This window comes from Leucoraja erinacea, chromosome 9, assembly GCF_028641065.1.
Source record: "Leucoraja erinacea ecotype New England chromosome 9, Leri_hhj_1, whole genome shotgun sequence".
In the NCBI taxonomy this organism is placed as follows: Eukaryota; Metazoa; Chordata; class Chondrichthyes; order Rajiformes; family Rajidae; genus Leucoraja; species Leucoraja erinaceus.
Genome location: NC_073385.1, coordinates 21,236,588 through 21,258,089, shown reverse-complemented (window position 1 = coordinate 21,258,089; position 21,502 = coordinate 21,236,588). Strand labels below are relative to the sequence as shown.

The 21,502-nt window shown below is 42.3% G+C and overlaps 1 protein-coding gene across 1 annotated transcript in view; it reads right to left on the bottom strand.

Moving 5' to 3' along the window:
- Nucleotides 1–21,502, bottom strand: part of LOC129700108 (potassium voltage-gated channel subfamily H member 5) — a 170,047-nt gene that overhangs the window by 87,447 nt on the left and 61,098 nt on the right. The window contains exons 4-6 of the mRNA XM_055640308.1: nucleotides 14,659–14,787; nucleotides 8,113–8,228; nucleotides 7,207–7,590 (exon numbers count right to left, since the gene is read on the bottom strand). Of these exons, the coding sequence (XP_055496283.1) occupies nucleotides 7,207–7,590; nucleotides 8,113–8,228; nucleotides 14,659–14,787 (629 nt within the window). The remainder of the gene's footprint in view (nucleotides 1–7,206; nucleotides 7,591–8,112; nucleotides 8,229–14,658; nucleotides 14,788–21,502) is intronic.

Here is a 21,502-nt window from a genome sequence, read left to right as displayed (position 1 = left end):
TCCAGACAATTGGTCTCCACTGCCTTCTGAGGCAGAGGATTCCACAGATTCACCACTCTCTGGGTTAAAATGTTTTTCCTCATCCCCGTTCTAAATGGCCTACCCCTTATTCTTAAACTGTGGCCCCTGGTTCTGGACTCCTCCAACATCGGGAACATGATTCCTACCTCGAGCATGTCCAATACTTTAATAATCTTATATGTTACAATAAGATATCCTCGCATTCTTCTAAATTCCAATGTATACAAGCCCAGTCGCTCCATTCTTTCAACATATGACAGTCCCGGAAATTAACCTCGTGAACCTACGCTGCACTCCCTCAATAGCAAGAATGTCCTTCCTCAAATTTGGAGACAAAAACTGCACACAATACTCCAGGTGTGGTCTTACTAGGGCCCTGTACAACTGTAGAAGGACCTCTTTGCTCCTATACTCTACTCCTCATGTTATGAAGGCCATCGTGCCATTAGCTTTCTTCACTGCCTGCTGTACCTGCATGCTTACTTTCAGTGACTGATGAACAAGGATACCCAGATCACGTTGTACTTCCCCTTTTCTAACATTCAGATAATAATCTGCCTTCCTATTCTTGCCACCAAAGTAGATAACCTCACATTTATCCACATTAAGCTGCATTTGCCCACTCACCCAACCTGTCCAAGTCACTCTGCATCCTCATAGCATCCTCCTCACAGTTCACACTGCCACCCAGCTTTGTGTTATCTGTACATTTTCTAATGTTACTTTTAATCCCTTCATCTAAATCATTAATGTATATTGTAAATAGCTGCGGCCCCAGCACCGAGTCTTGTGGTACCACACTGGTCACAGCCTGCCATTCTGAAAGGGACCCATTAATCCCCATTCTCTGTTTCCTGTCTGACAACCAACTTTCTAACCATGTCAGTACCTTACCCCCAATACCATGAGCTCTAATTTTGCCCACTAATCTCCCATGTGGGACCTTATCAAAGGCTTTCTGAAAGTCCAAGTATATCTACTGGCTCTCCCTTGTCCATTTTCCTAGTCACATCCTCACAAAATTCAAGAAGATTAATCAAGCATGATTTCCCCTTTGTAAATCCATGCTGACTCGGACCGATCCTGTTACTGCTATCCAAATGTGCCGCTATTTTATCTTTTATAATTGTCTCCAGCATTTTCCCCACCAGTGATGTCAGGCTAACTGGTCTATAATTCCCTGTTTTCTCTCTCCCTCCTTTCTGGAAAAGTGGGATAACATTAGCTACCCTCCAATCCATGGGAACTGATCCAGAATCTACAGAACATTGGAAAATGATCACCAATGCATCCATGATTTCTTGAGCCATTTCCTCAAGTACCTTGGGACGCAGACAATTGGGCCCTGGGGATTTATCAGCCTTCAGTCCCATCAGTCTACCCAGCACCATTTCCTACCTAATGTGAATTTCCTTCACTTCCTCAGTCACCCGAGGTCCTCTGGCCACTAGTACATCTGGGAGATTGACTGTGTCCTCCTTAGTGAAGACAGATCCAAAGTACCTGTTCAACTCATCTGCCATTTCCTTGTTCCCCATAATAAATTAATCTGTTTCTGCCAACATTTATCTTAACTATTTGTTTTCTTCTTCACAGTCTTATGAAGAAAGACTGGATAGACTTGGTTTATACTCTCTAGAATTTAGGAGACTGAGAGGGGATCTTATAGAAACTTACAAAATTCTTAAGGGGTTGGACAGGCTAGATGCAGGAAGATTGCTCCCGATGTAGGGGAAGTCCAGGACAGGGGGTCACAGCTTAAGGATAAGGGGGAAATCCTTTAAAACTGAGATGAGAAGAACTTTTTTCACACAGAGAGTGGTGAATCTCTGGAACTCTCTGCCACAGAGGGTAGTCGAGGCTAGTTCATTGGCTATATTTAAGAGGGAGTTAGATGGGGCCCTTGTGGCTAAGGGGATCAGAGGGTATGGAGAGAAGGCAGGTACGGGATACTGAGTTGGATGATTAGCCATGATCATATTGAATGGCGGTGCAGGCTCGAAGGGCTGAATGGCCTACTCCTGCACCTAATTTCTATGTTTCTATACCTAAATAAGCTTATACTATCCTCCTTTATATTCATGGCTATGTTACCTTCGTACCTCATCTTTTCTCCCCATATTGCCTTTTTAGTTATCTTCTGTTGCTCTTTAAAAGTTTCCCAATCCTCCGGCTTCCTGCTCATCTTTGCTATGTTATTCTTCTTCTATTTTCATACTGTCCTTGACTTCCCTTGTCAGCCACAGTCACCTCTTAATCCTCTTAGAATCTTTCTTCCTCTTTGGAATGAACTGATCCTGCACCTTCTGTATTATTCTCCAAAATACCTTCCATTGCTTTTCCACGGTCATCCCTGCTCGGGTCTCTTTCCAGTCAACTCTCTCACCGATAAATGACATCAATTAAATCGGCTATGAAATTGTCCTAGTGTGGGGGCACCGTCGAGTATGGCTGCCCTGCCAGCAGCTGTTAGTCCTTTCACCCTTTTTTTATTTTTAGTGAGTAGAAAGTGTTTGTTTTAGTTGTCTTCTAGTCTTTTATGTGGGGTGAGGTGGGGGGGGGGGGGGGAAGGGGGAAACTATTTTTCTCAGTCCCGACCTGGTCGGAGATGCGCTTTTCTCTGAGCCGCATCTTCGCCCACTCCTCACGGCCTACCAACAGACTGGAGCTGCGTTTTCCTGCCGGGACTGGCCTGAACTTCAGCTTCACTGGCGGCACAGCGCTGAGGCACCATCACGGAGAGGGCGATGCCTTACCCGGGTCGCCGTGTGGTAAGCTCCAGAGTGCTGAGACCGCCGACTGCAACATCGCGGAGCTGTGGTCTGTGGAGCGTCCAGCTGTGGGTGGCGCTGGAGTTTGAACAACGCGGAGCCTGGGATGTCGCGCCGAGATCACCAGTGTCGGAGCTCCGACCAGCGCGGCCTGTGGACTTCGGGAGCCGCGGTCTCCGGGGAGGAAGCGGCTGCTCCGGGCACTCCGAGCCGCTGAAGAGTGTTCTTCCGACGCCGGAGCTCCATCATCCAGCGAGGGGGCCTGAAGCATCGGGCCGCCGAAACGGCGACTGCGGAGACCTCAATAAGCCCGACTATGGGTGAACAGGGGACGGGACTGGACTCTGCTGCCTTCCCTCAAAGTGGGAACCAGTATAGGGGGGGGATGTTTTTATATTTATTGTTAAATTCTTTAATGTTGTGTCTTATCTTTATTTGTGTGCTGCAATGGCAAGTCAAATTTCACTACACCAATTGGTGTTTGTGACAATAAATGTCCTTTGTATCCTTTGTATACAATGAATAATATAAACAGTTCATTGTTTTGAATATCAAACATGCAGATACCATTGATTGGTGTTTAAATTGCGAAAGACTACTTAAAAATAATTAATTTCAAATTTAAATCATTTGAACTGTCGATTTACATTTTAAATTCATTGTCAAATTGTTCAGCGCTAGAAATAGGGAGTGGCAGAATAGTAAAAGCAAAGTTTCTTCAATGTGCATTGAGAAGATAGAATAGTACAGCACAGAAACAAGCAGTTCACCTTACGCTGTCTCGATGCAATGTTATACTAATCCTTCCACCAGTACACAATCTATCTCTCTCCATTCCATGCACATTCATGTGCCTATCTAAATGTCTTTTAAACACCAATGTCATATTTGCTTCAACCACCACTGCTGGCAGTTCGTTCCAGGTACCTACCCTCTCTGTGTAAAAACTTGCCCTACATATCTCCTTTAAACCTTTCTCCTCTGACCTCAAATGATATGGCTATGCCCTTTGCTATTTGTCCACCCTGAAACAGAGGCTCTGACTATCTACCCATAGTTTTAGTTTAGTTTAGTAATACAGAGTGGAAACGGGTCCTTCGACCCACTGAGTTCAGAGATCACCTGTACACTAGCTGTATCCTAGATACTTAGGAACAATTCACAGAACCTAATTAACTTACAAACCTGCACATCTTTAGAGTGTGGGAAGAAACTGGAGCACCTGGAGAAATCCCATGCAGACGCAGAGAGAACGTGCAAACTTCATACAGATAGCACCCATAGGATTGAATCCGGGATCTCTGATACCGCAAGGCACCGACTCCACCTCTGCACCATTGTGCTGCCCTGAGCCTCAAATCATTTTATAAACTTCTATCAGGTCTCCAATCAGCCTCCAATGCTTCAGAGAAAATAATCCATGTTTCTCCAAACTGTCCCTCGCTAATACCCCTTAAATCAGGCAGCATACCTGTAAAACTCATCCAAGCCCTTGCCAACCCTCCAAAGCCTTCACGTTCTTCCTGTAATGGGGCAACCAGAAATGCACACAATGCTACAAAATACGGCCAGGATACTGTTTTATAAAGCTGCAACTTGACTTCCTGACTCTTGGGACCGACAGTCAAGTAGCTTCACTCCCTTGTGGAGGCAACAATGAGAGAAATCCCAGTCATGTCTGCATGAGGATTCATTGTACATGGATCATGCAGATGATGAACTCATTCTGCAAGGTGAGTGGCCTGAGACTTTTTAATGCATTGAAAACTAAGTTTTCATAGCTGAACGTTGCCACGGTTTTTTTTTTGAGTAATTATATTGAGAATTAAAATTTCAGGAACTTGGTGAAACCTCAGCTGGGATGGTGTCAGTCATTGCGACCTTTTCACACAGTGCATCAGTAGATATCAAAGTGGGAAATGGCTATCTGCGGAGAAGTGAAATTGTAACACAATCTCACTTAAGATTTGGTTGTTCTAGGAATGGCTGGATAGTGCCACCATGTCTGAGTATTATCACTTGTGGCAGCGGGCTGCTGGGAGCTCTCGTCAATGTACTAACCTTTATCTACTACTGTGATTCAATCACATAAATCCTGACACCGTTCAACGTGAAGAGTGCATCTGCTGAAGCATTGCACCATTTATTACTTTGAAAAAATATTCTTATCATGCCTTTCAGCATCCTGTTATCTGTAACAATTCCCTTTCATTCTTGATTAGCGCTGCAGCAGAACTGCTCCTTCAAAGTCAATCGCTCAGATTTAGGTCACTGAATCCAGGTTTTGTGGTTTTCAAATGTTTTAGATTAATCCTTGCTGACCTTACACCTGTTTCTATAGATCATGGGGGAAAAAAAACACAAGCTGAAAATAAAATCATAGAATCATCCTTGGGTGGGCAAAGAGAACTATCCAGCATAAATTTAGATCCTCCTGTACTGATCCGGTTTACTCCAGAAGGACTAGAACCAAGTGCAAAGTTCAGAAGGCCATAATTTTCACCTTCGCCATTTGAACATGCAAACCTGTGGGATTTTAAACATAAAAAGCTGGAGTAACTCAGAGGGACAGTCAGCATCCCTGGAGAGAAGGAATGGGTGACATTCTTCAGGGTCTTGACCCAAAACGTCACCCATTCCCTCTCTCCAGAGCTGTTGGCTGTCCCGCTGAGTTACTCCAGCATTTTGTGCCCATCTTCGGTTCAAACCAGCATCTGCAGTTCCTTCCTACACTGTTGGATTTTAATTTCTATTGATTTTGGTGAAAAGATAAAAAGGTTGGGGTAAATATAGAACAACTCGCTAGAGGAAGTGGTAGAGGTGAGTACAATTACAATGTTTAAAAGACATTTGGACAGGCTTGTGGCAGGGGAAAAGGTTGGAGGGATGTGGGCAAATGGCAAGCATATGGGTCCACTTTATCTGGTTGCCATGCACGAGTTGGGTAAAAGGGCATGTTTAGGTGCTATCTAAATCTATGACGTTTAGTAGTGGGAGATTGTAGCTTTTTTTGTGAAACCTTTGTAACCCGGTTCCTGCTGGGATTTAGTTGTGGTCTTCACTGACATAACCATTCATAATTCCTGACACGGGCTTCCAGTGCATGAACCGCTGCACCAGAAAAGTTAAAGATGATTTGTAGCAAAGAGACAAAGAATCTTTTTGTTGGATCAGGGATGAATCTCAGCTGCTTGTGATGCAACAACTGCAGAAATAAGCTAATCCTGGATGGGCTGATACATCCTGGCGCCATGCAATTGAATCTACATGAGCAGTTGTGTGACATTATTTGCATATCGGGTTAAAAGGCCATTTGCATGTCGGGTCAAAAAAACTCAAAAATAGAAAATATTGCTGCTGTTGTCACTTGCAAGCAAAATAGTAGTGTCAGCTGCATCAAATAATGCCAACTTCCTCTTTGGATTCCTGCAACCTAGAATTTATTTCTACTATTGCAGATTTCCAGCATCTGTGGTTCTCTGAGGATCAGCCATGATCATATTAAATGTGGTGCTAGGCTCGAAGGGCCGAATGGCCTACTCCTGCATCTAATTTCTATGTTTCTCCTTTTTAATCCTCTAATAATTGTAGGCATAGCAACAAAATGTTTCAGCTCTTGGAGCTTCAACCATTTCCATCAGTAACTTTAACCTGACAAAAACTATGGGTGATCCCGCTAACTAACACGTTTCAAGGTGTTGGGCTGCTCTAGTTATAATGGTATCCGAGTAATTTTGCTTTATTTTGTGAAGTAAATATTTAATTGCAAAGCTTTCCATTCCTTGAACTTTACTTGTGAGTTCAACCAGAGAATTGTTTCAAGATCTGCAACGTGTTTCAGTTTCCAGAATTGTTTTTTGTCTTTCCTTTACAAACAGGAATCTAAATATTTTATGGGACCATCATTTCATAAAAAGACTCAAAGTGCTGGAATAACTCAGCAGGTCGGGAAGTGAACATGGATAGATGACGTTTCGGGTCAAGACCCTTCTCTAGACTAAAAGTGGCGGGGGAGGAGAAAGCTAGAAAAGGCTTTCTTCGCCCCCATCTACGATTTGTCTGAAGAAGGATCTTGACTTGAAAAGTCATGTATCCGCAGAGATGCTGCCTGACCTGCTGCGTTCCTCCAGCACTTTGTGTCCTTTTGTATATTGACCAGCATCTGCAGTTCCTTGTTTCTATTATTTCCTAAAGTGCCATTCGTGTCAGAATCCCAGGACGTTCACTCCACAAGATGAATGAGGTAGAAGCTCAGTGGATTCAATAACATAATTTAGCCCTAACAGGACTACATCACAAAGGTCTGCCACAAATCAAAGCCGACACTGACAGCACAATGTTAAACACTAATGAGGGAAACAGAACACTTCTGCTTGCTGCAGTAAATCCAAAAATCACAACCTACCTCATCCACATTTTCAAAGGCATTGATGATGTCATATGGTAAACAGGAGAGCAGGTCAATGATAAACCACGTTTTTAAGTAGTTCATCCTAATCAGTTTAGGATCAGATATAACTTCCCCTCCAGGGCCCACAAAAGTGGTGTGAAAGTTTAAGACAATATCCACTAAGAAAATCACATCCACCACACTGTCCAGCACTAGCCAAGCAATATTATTCTGCTTTGTTCTGAAGGACACGTTGTAAGGGACCATGATGGCAGTGTAGAAGGTTAAGATAAGGATGATCCAGTCCCAGGTAGTTTTGAATGTGCAATAGTGAAGGATGATGTGAGGTGGAGTCTTTGGAGCCTCCTGTTTGTATTGAGGAAGGATGTCAGACCCTAGCTGTAGAACCTGAAACAGAGAAAAGTATGGTACATGATCCAAGCATTTCATCATTTCAAAAAAAGTACTACACATTTAAAGAAACTTTCCTTTCATCTTCATGAATCCGAATATTCTGATTGCACCTTTACACATAAAAACTGGGGCTGGAGACCAGGAACATCTCTCATCCCACCACAATTACATGCTATGATCCATCCAACACCTGCTGTGAATCCACAAAAAAATGTATGTTAAAGAGAAAGGGATCATGGATCCCAGTCCCCTGACTCGGTCTAAAGAAGGGTCCCGACCTGAAATATCACCTGGTTCATTTCTCCAGAGATGCTGCCTGACTCCAGCTTTTTGTGTCTATCTTCCCTTGTTCCCTGATCTTTACACCTAATCATCTGATCCCTAGTTTTGACTAAAGGATGAAATATTTTCCTGTCATAAATTTTGGATTGAACTTCTTTACTCTACAAACTTTCTGTCCTGGCCAATGCTCTGAAGAAAAAAACATTTCAAACAAAAAAGGAATTCAGGACTTACCTCTGCAAGACGTGAATGTTTATGGACCCCATCAGATTTGTTCATTGGAGCCAACTGTTGCAAAACACTTCGACTATTTGTCAGCGCCCGGGTCAGTCGAGCAAACTTTGCCCACCCTTTCATTAAAGAAATCACACAGTAATTGCCTACTCCAATAATCCATTCTTATAGTTTCACTTGTTACACATGAATCAATAATTGTAATGCCTGAAGAAAAATGACTATCACTCCAAGTAGATGTGACCTGGCAATTGCTAGTAAAACTCATTATTGGTTAAGCACGGCAAATATGATTTTAAAATATCAATTAAATACTTTTACTTTAACACCTGTACTATTCCTCTTAATAAGGCACAGTGGCGCAGTGTTTGAGTTGCTGCCTTATAGCACCAGAGACCCAGGTTCGATCCTGATTGTCGAGTGCTGTCTGTACGCAGTTAGAACGTTCTCCCTGTGACCACGTGCATTTTCTCCAGGTGCTCCGGTTTCCTCCTACACCTCCAAAGAGTGCAAGTAAATTGGCTTCTATAAATTGTCCCTAGATTGTAGGATAGAACTAGTGTACGGGTGACCGCTGGTCAGCACGGCCTCAGTGGGCCGAACGGCCTGTTGCTACGCTGTATCTCTAAACTAAAATAATTAACAAATGTAATTGTATGCATCAACTTGTTCTTTAACCACCGTCCTACTACATCTGATGCAAGCCTTGTATATGACCAACATCGCCAATTGACTGAATGGTTTTCTAGCAGTGGGTACCCGCACCATTCCAAACACAGTAACACTGGTAACACAGAGGTGAGGTCATTTAGAGGTGCTTGAAGAATGTGATTCACAAATTGAGCTGATAAGAACAAAAAAATACCTTTTACATTAAGGAAGGAAATACTGTGCTGAGAATCCTGCTTAAAGGCCATGCATGGGTATTAAGATAAAGATTATTTCTATTTCAATATCTTTGCCATGCACCATACACACTTCAGCTAAAGCTGTACTTTCAACAATGTTACCAGGTATTGCACAGCAACTTAAGTAATATGGAAGATGTTAGCGGGATTCAGAAAGTAATGCATTCTTATTTTGGAACTCTAACGGAAGTTAATTATAGATCTTCATAGCGGTTTTGGGACCAGCAACTAATCGCAGTTCACTTGGTGTGATTGCCTGTCAAAGCCGGAAGCAAGAGGCTCGCCAACAACTGGGCCTCAAACCTTTGGTTTTGACAGGAAAAGCAGCCCATTTTGGGCTGGTTGCTTTAGCATCAGCAGTTGCTCTGCAAGTGATGAGAGGGATTGATGGAGGGGATTTACAAGTGGCAGCGACTCGTAGGATTGGTGTGGAAATCTACCACCCTCTTCCCACCCTTCTAATCCTTCTGAAAGTACTGTATGTCCCCGAGCAACACGGAACACTGCAGAACAGTTTTATGGAAATCCCTGATTAAAGGTGGCATAGTGGTGCAGCTGGGAGATCTACTGCCCCACAGCACCAGAGACCCGGGTTCGATCTTGACCTCGGGTTCTGGCCGTGTGGAGTTTGCACATTATCCCTGTGACCACATGGGTCTCCTCTGGGTTCTTCGGTTTCCCACCAATCCCAAGAATGTGCAGGTTTTTTAGTTAATTGGTGCCTGTAAATTGCCCCATGGGGTGTAGGGAGTGGATGCAAAAAATGGGATAACACAGAACTAGCATGGAGGTGATGGTTGGTCATTGCGGACTCGGAGTGTGCTGAATGGCCTATTTCCATGCTGTATCTTTCCATCAATCAAAGTATTCAAATGATTGCGGGTAACTGAAGGGTTACTTGGATAATACCTTCTGTACCATGGGATTAGAAATATGTTGAGTAACCTAAGCTTCAGGATTTTTTAATTGAAATTAGCCCTTCACCCTCTTTTCCACTGGGAATTATCCTCTAAATGTCCACCTACGATGCTCAGAAGTCAGGGGCTTATAGCACAGTTATTTACTGTTTTTGTTCACTCAGCCATCAGTGTTTTCATGCCATGGCAGCCTGGCTGCTTACCCTAATCTGCAGCAAGTTTCCAACATAAAATCATATGAATTATTAAAGAAGTATGTGTCAATACTACCTTGTAGTGTATAGACTACTATAGATTAGCCATAAATCAGTTATACAGACTTCTAAAAGACAACAATTCCTCCCGTTTTCCTAAGAATGCAACTCCATGATTATATCTGCCTGGTGGTAATATAACAGGTTCCAGACAAAAGATTATTTTACACCTCCATGTTATTGATGCCAGCAGCAGAATAAATCAAGCAGTATATCAACCAAGCATCTGATCAAAATCCTCTCATTCATGTCAGAAAGCTTAAAATTGTTCCCTGGCTGTGGCTTACACTCACAGGACATCATTAGTTCCTGCTCTACACATAATTTGTGGTGACAGTTCAGGGCAGTGTTGCATTGTTAAGTGAAATTTTAAATTAAGGCCAGTCTGCAGAAGCAGTTGATGTAACGGATCTCATTGCAACATTTGATGAACTTAAACAGCACCATCCAAAACACTTTAACCAATCATTTATCAGTGCTGCTTGAGGGACTTTGAGAAATTGCCTAGGATGGAACTGAAGATGCTGGTTTACATCGAAGATAAACACAAAATGCTGGAGTAACTCCAGTGGGATAGGAAGATGACCCTGTGTCTAAAGAAGGGCCGCAACCCGAAACGTCACCCATTCCTATCCTGCTGACTTACTCCAGCATTTTGTGTCTATCTTTGGGAGATTGCCTGTTGTGTCTGTAGCAACACTTCAGAGATATTGCAGAAGCAGTGAAACCATTTGGAACGTTATGAGAACACAAAAGTTATTTAGCAAATGTTGGTTTGTTACTTTGATTATACATTCACTTCACTTACATAATATGTAAATACTGTGAAATATAAAATAATGATTGTTTTTAATCGATATCTGTGGAAACAAAAGGTGTTGCAATTTATTTGCACTTCTGCTGAAATTTGGTTTAATACATTTTTTGATCATAAAATATTCAATCGTTATTTTGCGCACAAAAGTGAACTATCGAGGAGGGATAAAATTAGAAATAAAGCTTTAGATGTGGTCGGGTTTATGTAAGATGTTTTTGTGTTAGCAGGTAATTCAACAGTTTATGATTAACTGGTTCAAATGAATGCCTAGGAATTTATTCCAGGTAGGTAGCGTTAAACATGCTGAGTAGCAAAGAAATGAAATTCAGAGGCACAGTACAGTAGGTGTACACGACTGTAGCTCCACCTTCTCACTGAGTCCCTCTGGGTCAATGATGGCCTGCAGTTTTGTGAGAACCACGGTGAACGATGAGGTCAATGTGGGAACCACACGCTCTTCCACAGGTGAGGTAGGAGGGCAAGACGGATTTACACAGAGCTCCTGTGCATTCCAAGTGCAAGGACTGGAATTTCTCATTACCATCCTGAGCAACCTTCTCTGGTAATCACAGATAAGGAATTCCCAAGAGACAGGGGGCTGCTGCATTTTTCAAAAAGGTTTTGAGGACTTTGACTCTAAAGACTGGGTAGTCCCTTACACTGAAGGAATTTAGAAATAGAGCGTTTATTTCAGGAGTCCGCAGTTGGGTATAAGAACAACCAGGTCTGCCCAATGAGCTGATGAAGTGCAACTAGGGCCTCAAAACTGTGAACGTTGGTATGAAAGAGACAGTGAAATTGATTCAGTTTTGCTTCCTATAAAGTGGGAGGATATTGCAGAAATAATTTGGGGCATTTTTCTAATGCCCTTGCTGTAGTTCTGCAGCATTTAGGCAGGCAGGGATGACTGATAAGACAAGTCAAAGACAGACACAAAATGTTGGAGTAATGCCCTTGTCCCACTTGGGAAACTTGAACGGTAACCTCGGGAGACTTTGCGCACCACCCAAGGTTTCCGTGCGGTTCCCTGAGGTTGCAGGTGGTTGCCGGAGGTTGCAGGTAGTGGAAGCCGGTAGGGAGACTGACAAAAACATCTGGGAACCGCACAGAAACCTTGGGTGGGGCGCAAAGTCTCCAGAGGTTTCCGTTCAGGTTTCCTAAGTGGGACAGGGGCATAACTCAGTGGGACAGGCAGTATCTCTGTAGAGGAGGAATGGTCCATTCCTTCTCTCCAGAGATGCTGCCTGCCCTGCTGTGTTACTCCAACATTTTGTGTCTATCTTCGGTTTTAAACCAGCATCTGCAGTTCTTTCCTACACACAAGACGACAAGAGTGTTTTATTGTCATAGGTCTAGGAAACGGAACAATTAAATTCTTACTTGCAGCAGCACAACTGCAGCCTGGTGAATGGAGGACCATGAGTTTTATCTCTGATCTGAGGTTTTGACCTTCAAACACCTTTTTATGAATCAACCAAACCCCATGCTGGTGCATGGAAGACTACTATGAATTTCATCATTTATATCGGGAAAAGTGATCCCTGTTTTCCATGGCCTCATAGTGAACCTTTACTGTAGGAGGGGGGCAGGTCAATAGCAAACCTTTGTCTTGCAAATGTTGTGTCTAAGATCTATGCTCTCACATGCTTTAGTGACCGAGTCAATGATAGCTTAGTGCTTGGTAAGCTGAGAGCCTCGCACCCTTAGCACTTCCCACCAGCAATTAATTTCAAGGCAGCAAATTTCTGTAATGATTCTCCACGGCCACAGAAATCTCGATGAATAATACATTTAGCACTTTATCTTTCTAAGATCTACAGATATTGTGACCTCGCCAAAAGTCTACCACAAATTTACATTGTTGATGATTCAATTATTAATTTGGTCATTTTGAAAAAAAAAATTGCAATGTCACTCCAGAGTCAAAGTCAAGAAATAACTCAAGAATGCACCTTCGAAGAATTAGCCGATTAATTATTTGCCATTTCTCTATCCTTTTACTCAAACAAAAGGCATATAGCGTATAAGAAATAAATCAAGTGAAAGGGATTAGGTTTTGACAAACAGATAAATATTCAACCATCTTCCATTAATTTTAAGATGTGGAATACAGCCAACATGAAGTGCTGTACCATTTGATTAAATTCTCTCGAAAACAACACCGCACTGCAGCAAATAACTCTGCACTTGCTCTGTATGGGCTACTCGCTAAATGTAGTCGATGGGCAGACTGCATTGGCAATTAGCATCCATCTGCCATGTGCAAGAGACCCAGATGTATATCCCTTCAGAGTTTCACTGTTAACATTTTGAGATGCTGATCAACCATCTTTTTATTAAATTATTTGACATCACTTTCTTATTGCACTTGGGACGGAAAGGGAAGGTGGAGCTCGGATTAGTTTTAATCAAGATAAAACCATTATTGCAGCACAACATCAAGGAAAGGAGCATTGGATGATGACAAACTCCATTTAAAGCATTAAGATTGGTCCCAAGGTTTGCTGAAACTATTGGGGCATTTTAATTACTGCAACATGCTTTGCATCAAGTGCAGTTCCTAGCCAGGGTGACTTTGTGGCAACCAAATCCTTTAGGTAATTCATGGGGAATAGGAGGGGTGGAAAAGGAAAATAAAAGGTGGGGTGAGATTGGAGAATGGAAGGGAAGATAGATTGGGATGCGGTGAGGAGTGAAACTGGAAGCTGTGGGCTGGAGGGTGTTGAAGGACTGGATCAAAGCAGTGGAGGTGGGAAGAAAGGTAGGGATTGTGTATCTGGCACTGGGACTGAAGAGAATGTAGAAGCAAGAAGGATGTTGGGAGACTGGGAGCCAAAGGAGATATTGGAGGACTGCTGATGGTACACAGATAAGGAGAGAGAAGTGTAGGATGAGATGGGAAAGAGTGGGGCTATTTAAGTTTGCAGTCTGGGTTGACTTAAAAGCCAGGAAAGGGTTTGGAATTAAAGGATCCTCTGACAAGCCCCTAAAGTCAGTGCAAGGAAACCTGACCATGCAAAATAGAAGAAAGCACTGGAAGTACTTGGCTTCAGTAAATAGAAAAAGAAACGGAGATGATTAATAATGATTGGAAAGCTGACTTTAGCAGCCAATTATTTCCCAGATTAAACAAGTGATATTTAATGTGTTTGTATGTTCTACTACCTACTTCTGTCAAGGGGGTTGCCATTCCCTGGCTGCATCAATGCAAACACATATGAATCGGTTTTGGAGATAGTCTGATTATCTCAATGCAAAATAATAAATTGGTCTTTGTACATCGTATCCTCATGAGTGCAATATCATATCAAGAAGATAAGTTGGTTATATTGCATGGTGCAAAGGAGAGCAAACAAAATAATGGTAGGCTGTAAATGGATCCTAAAGGAAAATGCAACAATATAAAATTGAAGACAAATAATATATTTAGATATTCAGGAGAACCACAGAATGAAGCATCGTTACTTTTCTGTGATGCACACTGTGCAATGATAGAAACTCCTAATGCAACAGTTGTCTCCTCTCTTCCATCACAGCAGTCAGCCTGCACTCAATCGAGTGATACAAAAGGTAACCTATGCTTTAATGAAAACAACATTGAATTCTCCTTTAGCAAACATACCAATTTAGCAGCGGAAATGAAATATTACCTTTTGTTGACTCGTCTTCAATGGGTTGTTTAAAAACGGTAATGTCTTTGAAAGTGCATAAAAATAAAACCACCTTGTCGTATTCATTTCTTATCGGTGCAATTTGCATGTAGAACCAAAGTGGAGTTCCTGCCAACAGGGAAAAAAAATGCACATACGCTAAAAAGGCTATGAAACAACAGGAAATCAACACATGTGCAACAAAAACAAGTTTGATCTGACTGAACAATTGGTGTTGTTCATTGCAGGAATTGATGGTGTGATTGCTTCAGATGGAGGTTCACATTGTACAACCCTATTAGTCCAACAATTAACTCCACTGATCCAAAAACTCCCTCTTGGCTTTCCTTGAAATTCCATTCTTGACCCATACCTTAATCCATTCTAGTCTATTGCACCACAGCATCTGTCTGCCCGTAACTTTCCATTTGTGAAGCAGTGTGGGGAAATTCGGCGTAACTGTCTGACGGCAAATTGATTCGGTAAACAACATTGAGTTTTTACACTGCAGTTACTGCAACAAAGGCTGATAGATTCCTGCAGGACATTAAATGTGTAGAGATATGGCAGCAAATGAGCAAAATATTGCCGTATGTAATTTGTCATCAACATTAGGCAAGGGAGAAAGGATAATTATTTCTTGTGTTCCCTGTGAGAAGAATAACAGATTTATATATTTAATCCAGTGTGAACCTAATATTTCAGACAGGTCCATTGGATATATGAGCAAAGTATTGTGCATTCAAGGATTATTAAATGAAAACAGAAAATACTGGAAGAACTCAGCATGCCAGACAGCATGCATTAGTGGTGAGTTACATTTAAACCTGATCATCTTTCATCAGGTTTATAACCGTTCTCTCTTTATGAATGCTGTTTCACTTGATTTTAGTTTGTCTCAGTAGATGTTGTATCAGTCCGTGATTAGTGTCATCATGCCTCTAATTTTACCAAGGGTCAAACGTCTCTCCTAATAATGTATCTCTTTGTGACTAAGGCACCCAACTTGATCAAATGTTGGTTAACATTTCCTGCAGCAATATTTCCACATGAAGGGTTACCATATCCACAGCCGAACTTTGATTTGTGTGGTTATTTGACAGGGAATTTTCTACCTGAGAAGTGTTAAAGGGAGAGCAACTCTGAAAGGCCAGAATCTAACTGGTAACATAAAAATGATTTGGGGGGTCACCACAGAATACATTTATGACAAGCAGAACAAACAGAGTGAGGCCACACGCAAATTGGAGGAACAGCACCTCATATTTCGCTTGGGTAGCTAGCAACGCAGCAGTATGAACATTGGATTCTCTCATTTTAAGTAACTTCATCATACACGGTCCTCTCCTCTCTTTTTACCAGTTCCACAGTTCTCCACATTGTTTCCCTCTTGAGATCACACCTTCTCTAGCCAACAATGGACCTACCCTGCCTTAGGTCATTTGTGGCTGGCCCTAATAGGACCTGACCTTTTCTCACCTCCAGCTCTTCACCTCTACACCGCCCCCTGCTTTCAGTCTGAAGAAGGGTCCTGAGCCAAGACGTCACCCATCCTTTCTCTCCAGAGATGCTGCCTGGCCCACTGAGTTACTCCAGCACTTTGTGTCTATCTTTAACAAATAGCTGCAACTTTGACTAGAAGAGATATACAGCACTGGCCAAATTCTCGAATGGGAAGTAGAACTCACAATGCCGAGAATGTTTCTATTATTGCCAGAGAAACTTTAAAAAAAGGACATCAGTGATAATTCTCAATTTCTCAAATTCTCAATTCTAAGCTTCTCAAACTTATTGCTGGGGAGAATAATTACAGCTTCAGATTTGAGTCACTTGTTTTTAAAGGAAGCTGTATTAATTCCATAAATTTGAAATCCAGTACCTATTTCAACTCTCTCAGAAAGAAGTAAAAGTATGCAAAGGAAAGCTGACTGCATAGACAGCAGAATTTTTTTTGTATTATAGTGATAATTCAAAGGTTGAGCAGCCAACGCTGCGTGAACAAACAATTCATAATGGGTACAGAGTGTTAAACGCATGCTGGTTTGTTGCAGAAGGTTCAATGCTTAAGTATATGAAGGTGAAGATATGCAGTACAATTGTAAAACATAGGACTGCCAGTTCTATTTGTTTTCAGCTACTGTTTGTCCCAGCTGTTAGATCTCACTCAGCATGAGGTAAATTACACATAATGTGCTGCTACCCATGGAACTAGTCATCTCTGTCCCTACTAGAAGTATTGACTTGGTTACATCCAATTGGACATTCATGCATAATAACTACAGGGACCCAGGTAGTGGGGCAGAAGTTTAGCTTGCACTGAAACGCTGACTGCAATATGAAGTTGTCGTGGACAAGCTTTTCCCATTGAGAGTAGGGAAGATTCAAACAAGACGACATGACTTCAGAATTAAGGGACAGAAGTTTAGGGGTAACATGAGGGGGAACTTCTTTACTCAGAGAGTGGTAGCGGTGTGGAATGAGCTTCCAGTGGAAGTGGTGGAGGCAGGTTCGATTTTATCATTTAAAAATAAATTGGATAGGTATATGGATGGAAAAGGAATGGAGGGTTATGGTCTGAGTGCAGGTAGATGAGACTAGGGGAAAATAATTGTTTGGCACGGACTTGTAGGGCCGAGATGGCCTGTTTCCGTGCTGTAATTGTTGTATGGTTATATATGGTTTAAGTGAGGCCACGATGCTGAGTACTCTGCACATGAGCATTTGGTAAAGAGTGCAACATGGGGTCAGTGGTTTGAGTTTTCCTAAGAAAACCGCTGTGACTTCATGGGGAATAAAAGGCTTTATTGACTTCATTCTTTCCTTAAAACAGAACTAGAGCAGAGGTATATTTGGAAAGAATGGATATATTTTTGGAGATACTTTCTTTTCAGAAGGTTGGATCGGTAGTTTAAACAATATTGTCAGTAAGATTTGAGTAAGAAAACAACCCCATTGCGTCTGCAGCAACATATCAGTGACGAAGAGGTTTATTAACATCTTTTTCTGGATATAGCATCTCCTGAGTTAGCATCAAAAAGTCAAATAGCACAGAAACAGGCCCTTCAGCCCAACTTGCCATGCCAACCAAAATGCCCATCTACCTGAAGTCCCACCTGCCTGAGTTTGGCCCACATTCCTTGAAACCTGTCCAGTTGTATTTTAAAAGATTTTATAGAATGAGGATGTCGCCAGGAACTGAGGACCTGAGCTATAGGAAGTGGTTGAGCAGGCTAGCAATCTTTTCTTTGGAGCGCAGGAGGATGAGGGGTGATCTTATAGAGGTGCACAAAATCATGAGAGGGATGGATCGAGTAAATGAACAGTCTTTTGCCCAGAGTAGGGGAATTGAGAACCAGAGGACATAGGTTTACAGTGAAGATGGAAAGATTTAATAGGAACCTGAGAGGTAACCTTTTCACACAAAGGGTGGTAGGTGCATGGAACAAGCTGCCGGAGTAGGTAGTTGATGCAGGTACTTTTACAACATTTAAGAAACATTTAGACAGGTACATGGATCAGAAAGGTTTAGAGGGATATGGGCCAAATCGCAGGCAGGTGGGACTAGTGCAGATGGGGCACAATGGTCGGTGTTGGGGAAACTCCACGCTGTATGACTCTGAAGGGCCTGTTCCACTTGGCCGTCATACACGCGACAGGCCGGTAGTGACTGACGCACGACGGTCACGCGCGTCCACATGCGTCCGCACAGCCGTCTGGAGCGCGTGACGTCATTTGAAGATAGACACAAAATGCTGGAGTAACTCAGCAGGACCGGCAGCATCTCTGGAGAGAAGGAATGGATGATGTTTCGGGTCGAGACTCTTCTTCAGTCTGAAGAAGGGTCTCAACCCGAAACGTCACCCATTGCTTCTCTCCAGAGATGCTGCCGGTCCCGCTGAGTTATTCCAGCATTTTGTGTCTATCACCAATCGTCTTGGCCCCGCTCTGGGAGTAGAAGTGGGGGCGAATCCGGATCCGCAACGGCCGTGAGCCCCAGGCCGAGCTCGGTGATCGTTTTCCTGCTTCTGCTGCTGTTGGCGGTGAGACTTTGCTTTGCCCCAGGGTCTTGGGCCTGTCCTGCTTTGGCCGTCAGTTACGCGACAGGCCAGTGGCGCTCGAAGATTTAGTGCAGGACGAAGTTCACACTCCTCCACGCCACTCCACACTCCTCCACACCACTCCATGCGCCCGTCCCGCGCTATATACGCGCTACCCACGCGCTACCCACACGCTACCCACACGCTAGTAGGTCGCGTAAATGACACGCGAATGACGGCCAAGTGGGACAGGCTTTTGACTCGGCATTAATTACCCCTCTGGCACCTCATTCCATATATCCACCACCTTCTGTGTCATAAATTGCCCCCTCGGGATCCTATTAACTCTTTCCCCTCTCACTTAAAATCAACATCCTCTGGTTCTTGAATCCATTTCTCTGGGTAAAGAACTCAATGCATTCACCCTATCTACTCCCCTCATAGTCTTATTCACCTCAATAAGATTGTGGAATACTATTGTTATAATATTTCATTGAGAGGTTTAGAAATTAGGCTGCATCTTATTTCCAACTTTATTTCTTACTGATCTTACGAAAGGTGTGCGCTATGTTAGATACACTTGGAGGACAACGTTCATGAGAGGATCAGATTCAGAGTAGGGCAACTGAAGGACTGGATATTTAGAGGTCAGAAGAAGAAAAGCAAGCAATTATAGCACCAAGATAATGGGGAATCATGTGGGGGGCAAAAAAAAGCGATGCCAACTCCATAAGTTGTTTGCGTCACAAGCACAAATAAAAAGGAAAACTCTGACTAGGAAAGTATTATTAAAATGCATAATCAGGTTGAAAGATGCAAAGGAAAACTGACACAATTGGGGAAAAAAAAATTCAAGCTTTATTAGCAGAAAAAGGAAGTAAGGTATAATATTACTGAAATATAATAAAAAAAAAGAACAGTGTGTGCTGGTTTATACCGGTTAGACATAAAATACTGGAGAAACTCGTTGCGTTACTGCAGCATTTTGTGTCTATGATATCACTGACTTCTGCAGAGATGGCTATTAGTGAAAATACGGATACGGCAGAAAATTTTACAGTTCCTTACTTTCAAGGGAACATAACATTACAAGCATGTTTTATTAAGATTTTCACAATGAACTATAATGAGAGTTAACTGCACAAACCTTAATAGACAATAGGTGCAGGAGTAGGCCTTTTGCCCTTCGAGCCAACACCGCCATTCAATGTGATCATGGCTGATCATCCCTAATCAGTACTCCGTACCTGCCTTCTCCCCATATCCCCTGACTCCGCTATTCTCAAAATCCCAATCTAACTCTCTCTTGAAAGTATCGAGAGAATTAATGAGGGGCCAATGAATAAAGCACTGAGCATAAAGTACAAGAGATTTATCTTTAAGAAACTCAAGAATGTGCTTACCACACGGGCAAATAGTTTTAAATTCTATGGATAATTTTGTGGCACCAATGAATTAATAAAAGGCAAGTGCGATATCCTTATTTAAAAGAGGATGTGAGGGAATGTTCATATTTACACCCCAATCCCACAAGTCAATCTTGCGATACAATCTGGTCCTCAAGTTGTACTCTTAAAAGATTCTTGTGTGTTTCATCAGCAGAATTCTCCTTTAGTTTAGTTTAAAGATACACCACGGAAACAGGCTCTTTAACCCACCAACTCTGCGCCGATCAGCAATCCCCGCATATTAACACTACCCTTACACACACTAGGAACAATTTTAGATTTATATCAAGCCAATTAACCTACACACCTCTACTTCTTTGAAGTGTGGGAGAAAACCAACGCAGGTCATGGGGAGAACATACAAACTGTATACAGGCAAGCACCAATAGTCAGGATCGAATCCAGGTCTCTGGCACTGAAAGGCAGTAGCTCTACCTCTACGCCACCATGCCACCCACAAAGCCTGGTCCACAAAAGCATTACAGGTACTACTAAATTTTGTGCATTTCCTTTTAACTACAGCTTCCCCATGACCTAAACAGCTTCCCCAATGACCTATTGGACATTACTGGACTTTACTGGACTTTATCTTGCACTAAACATTATAACCCCTTATCCTGCATCTGTGCTCTGTGTGTGGCTTGATTGTAATCATGTCTAGTCTTTATGCTGACTGGATAGCATGTAACAAAAAGCTTTTCACTGTACATCAGCACACGTGACAATATTGCAACTAAACTAAAGAGAATGTTAATTGTCTTATGGTTGGAAGCATCTGTCCTTACACCTTACACCCACTCTTTTTAAATGGGATGATAGTGGATCGACACACAGCTCAAAGCATACAGCTCAACAATAAAATGCAGCTTGGAGTCTCTGTGAATCTTTACATTAAAGTGATGGTGAGTCTGTACAGTTTCCCGATATTATACATTGCTACAGTCAGAGAGTGTTAGGGGAAAGAGCTGAAGAGGTTTGTGGAGAAAATATGTGATGACATTTGAAGGACCAATAAAAAGGAAACTTTGAAGAGAAAAATATTGTTAAGACGCATAATCAAGTGTTCAAATCCAATTATTAAATAAGGTTAGGGAATATATTGTGATGGGTATAGAATAGGAAACCTGTGTCTGCACTTCGGATAGATGAGGGTTGGCAAATGCCAAAGATGCCAAAGGAGAAATGGACATTTCAATAGGCGACTCTTTGAGAAACAAAATTACAGTTAAGGAGACAAGGATGGTGTGGAGGAAAGAATCTTGGGAAACATTGCTGCAATGGAATAGGCATTCTTGGCAAATGACAGAATGTTGGTTTTGATGTTTAACATAATGTGGAATAGCAAGAAGGATCCTGACC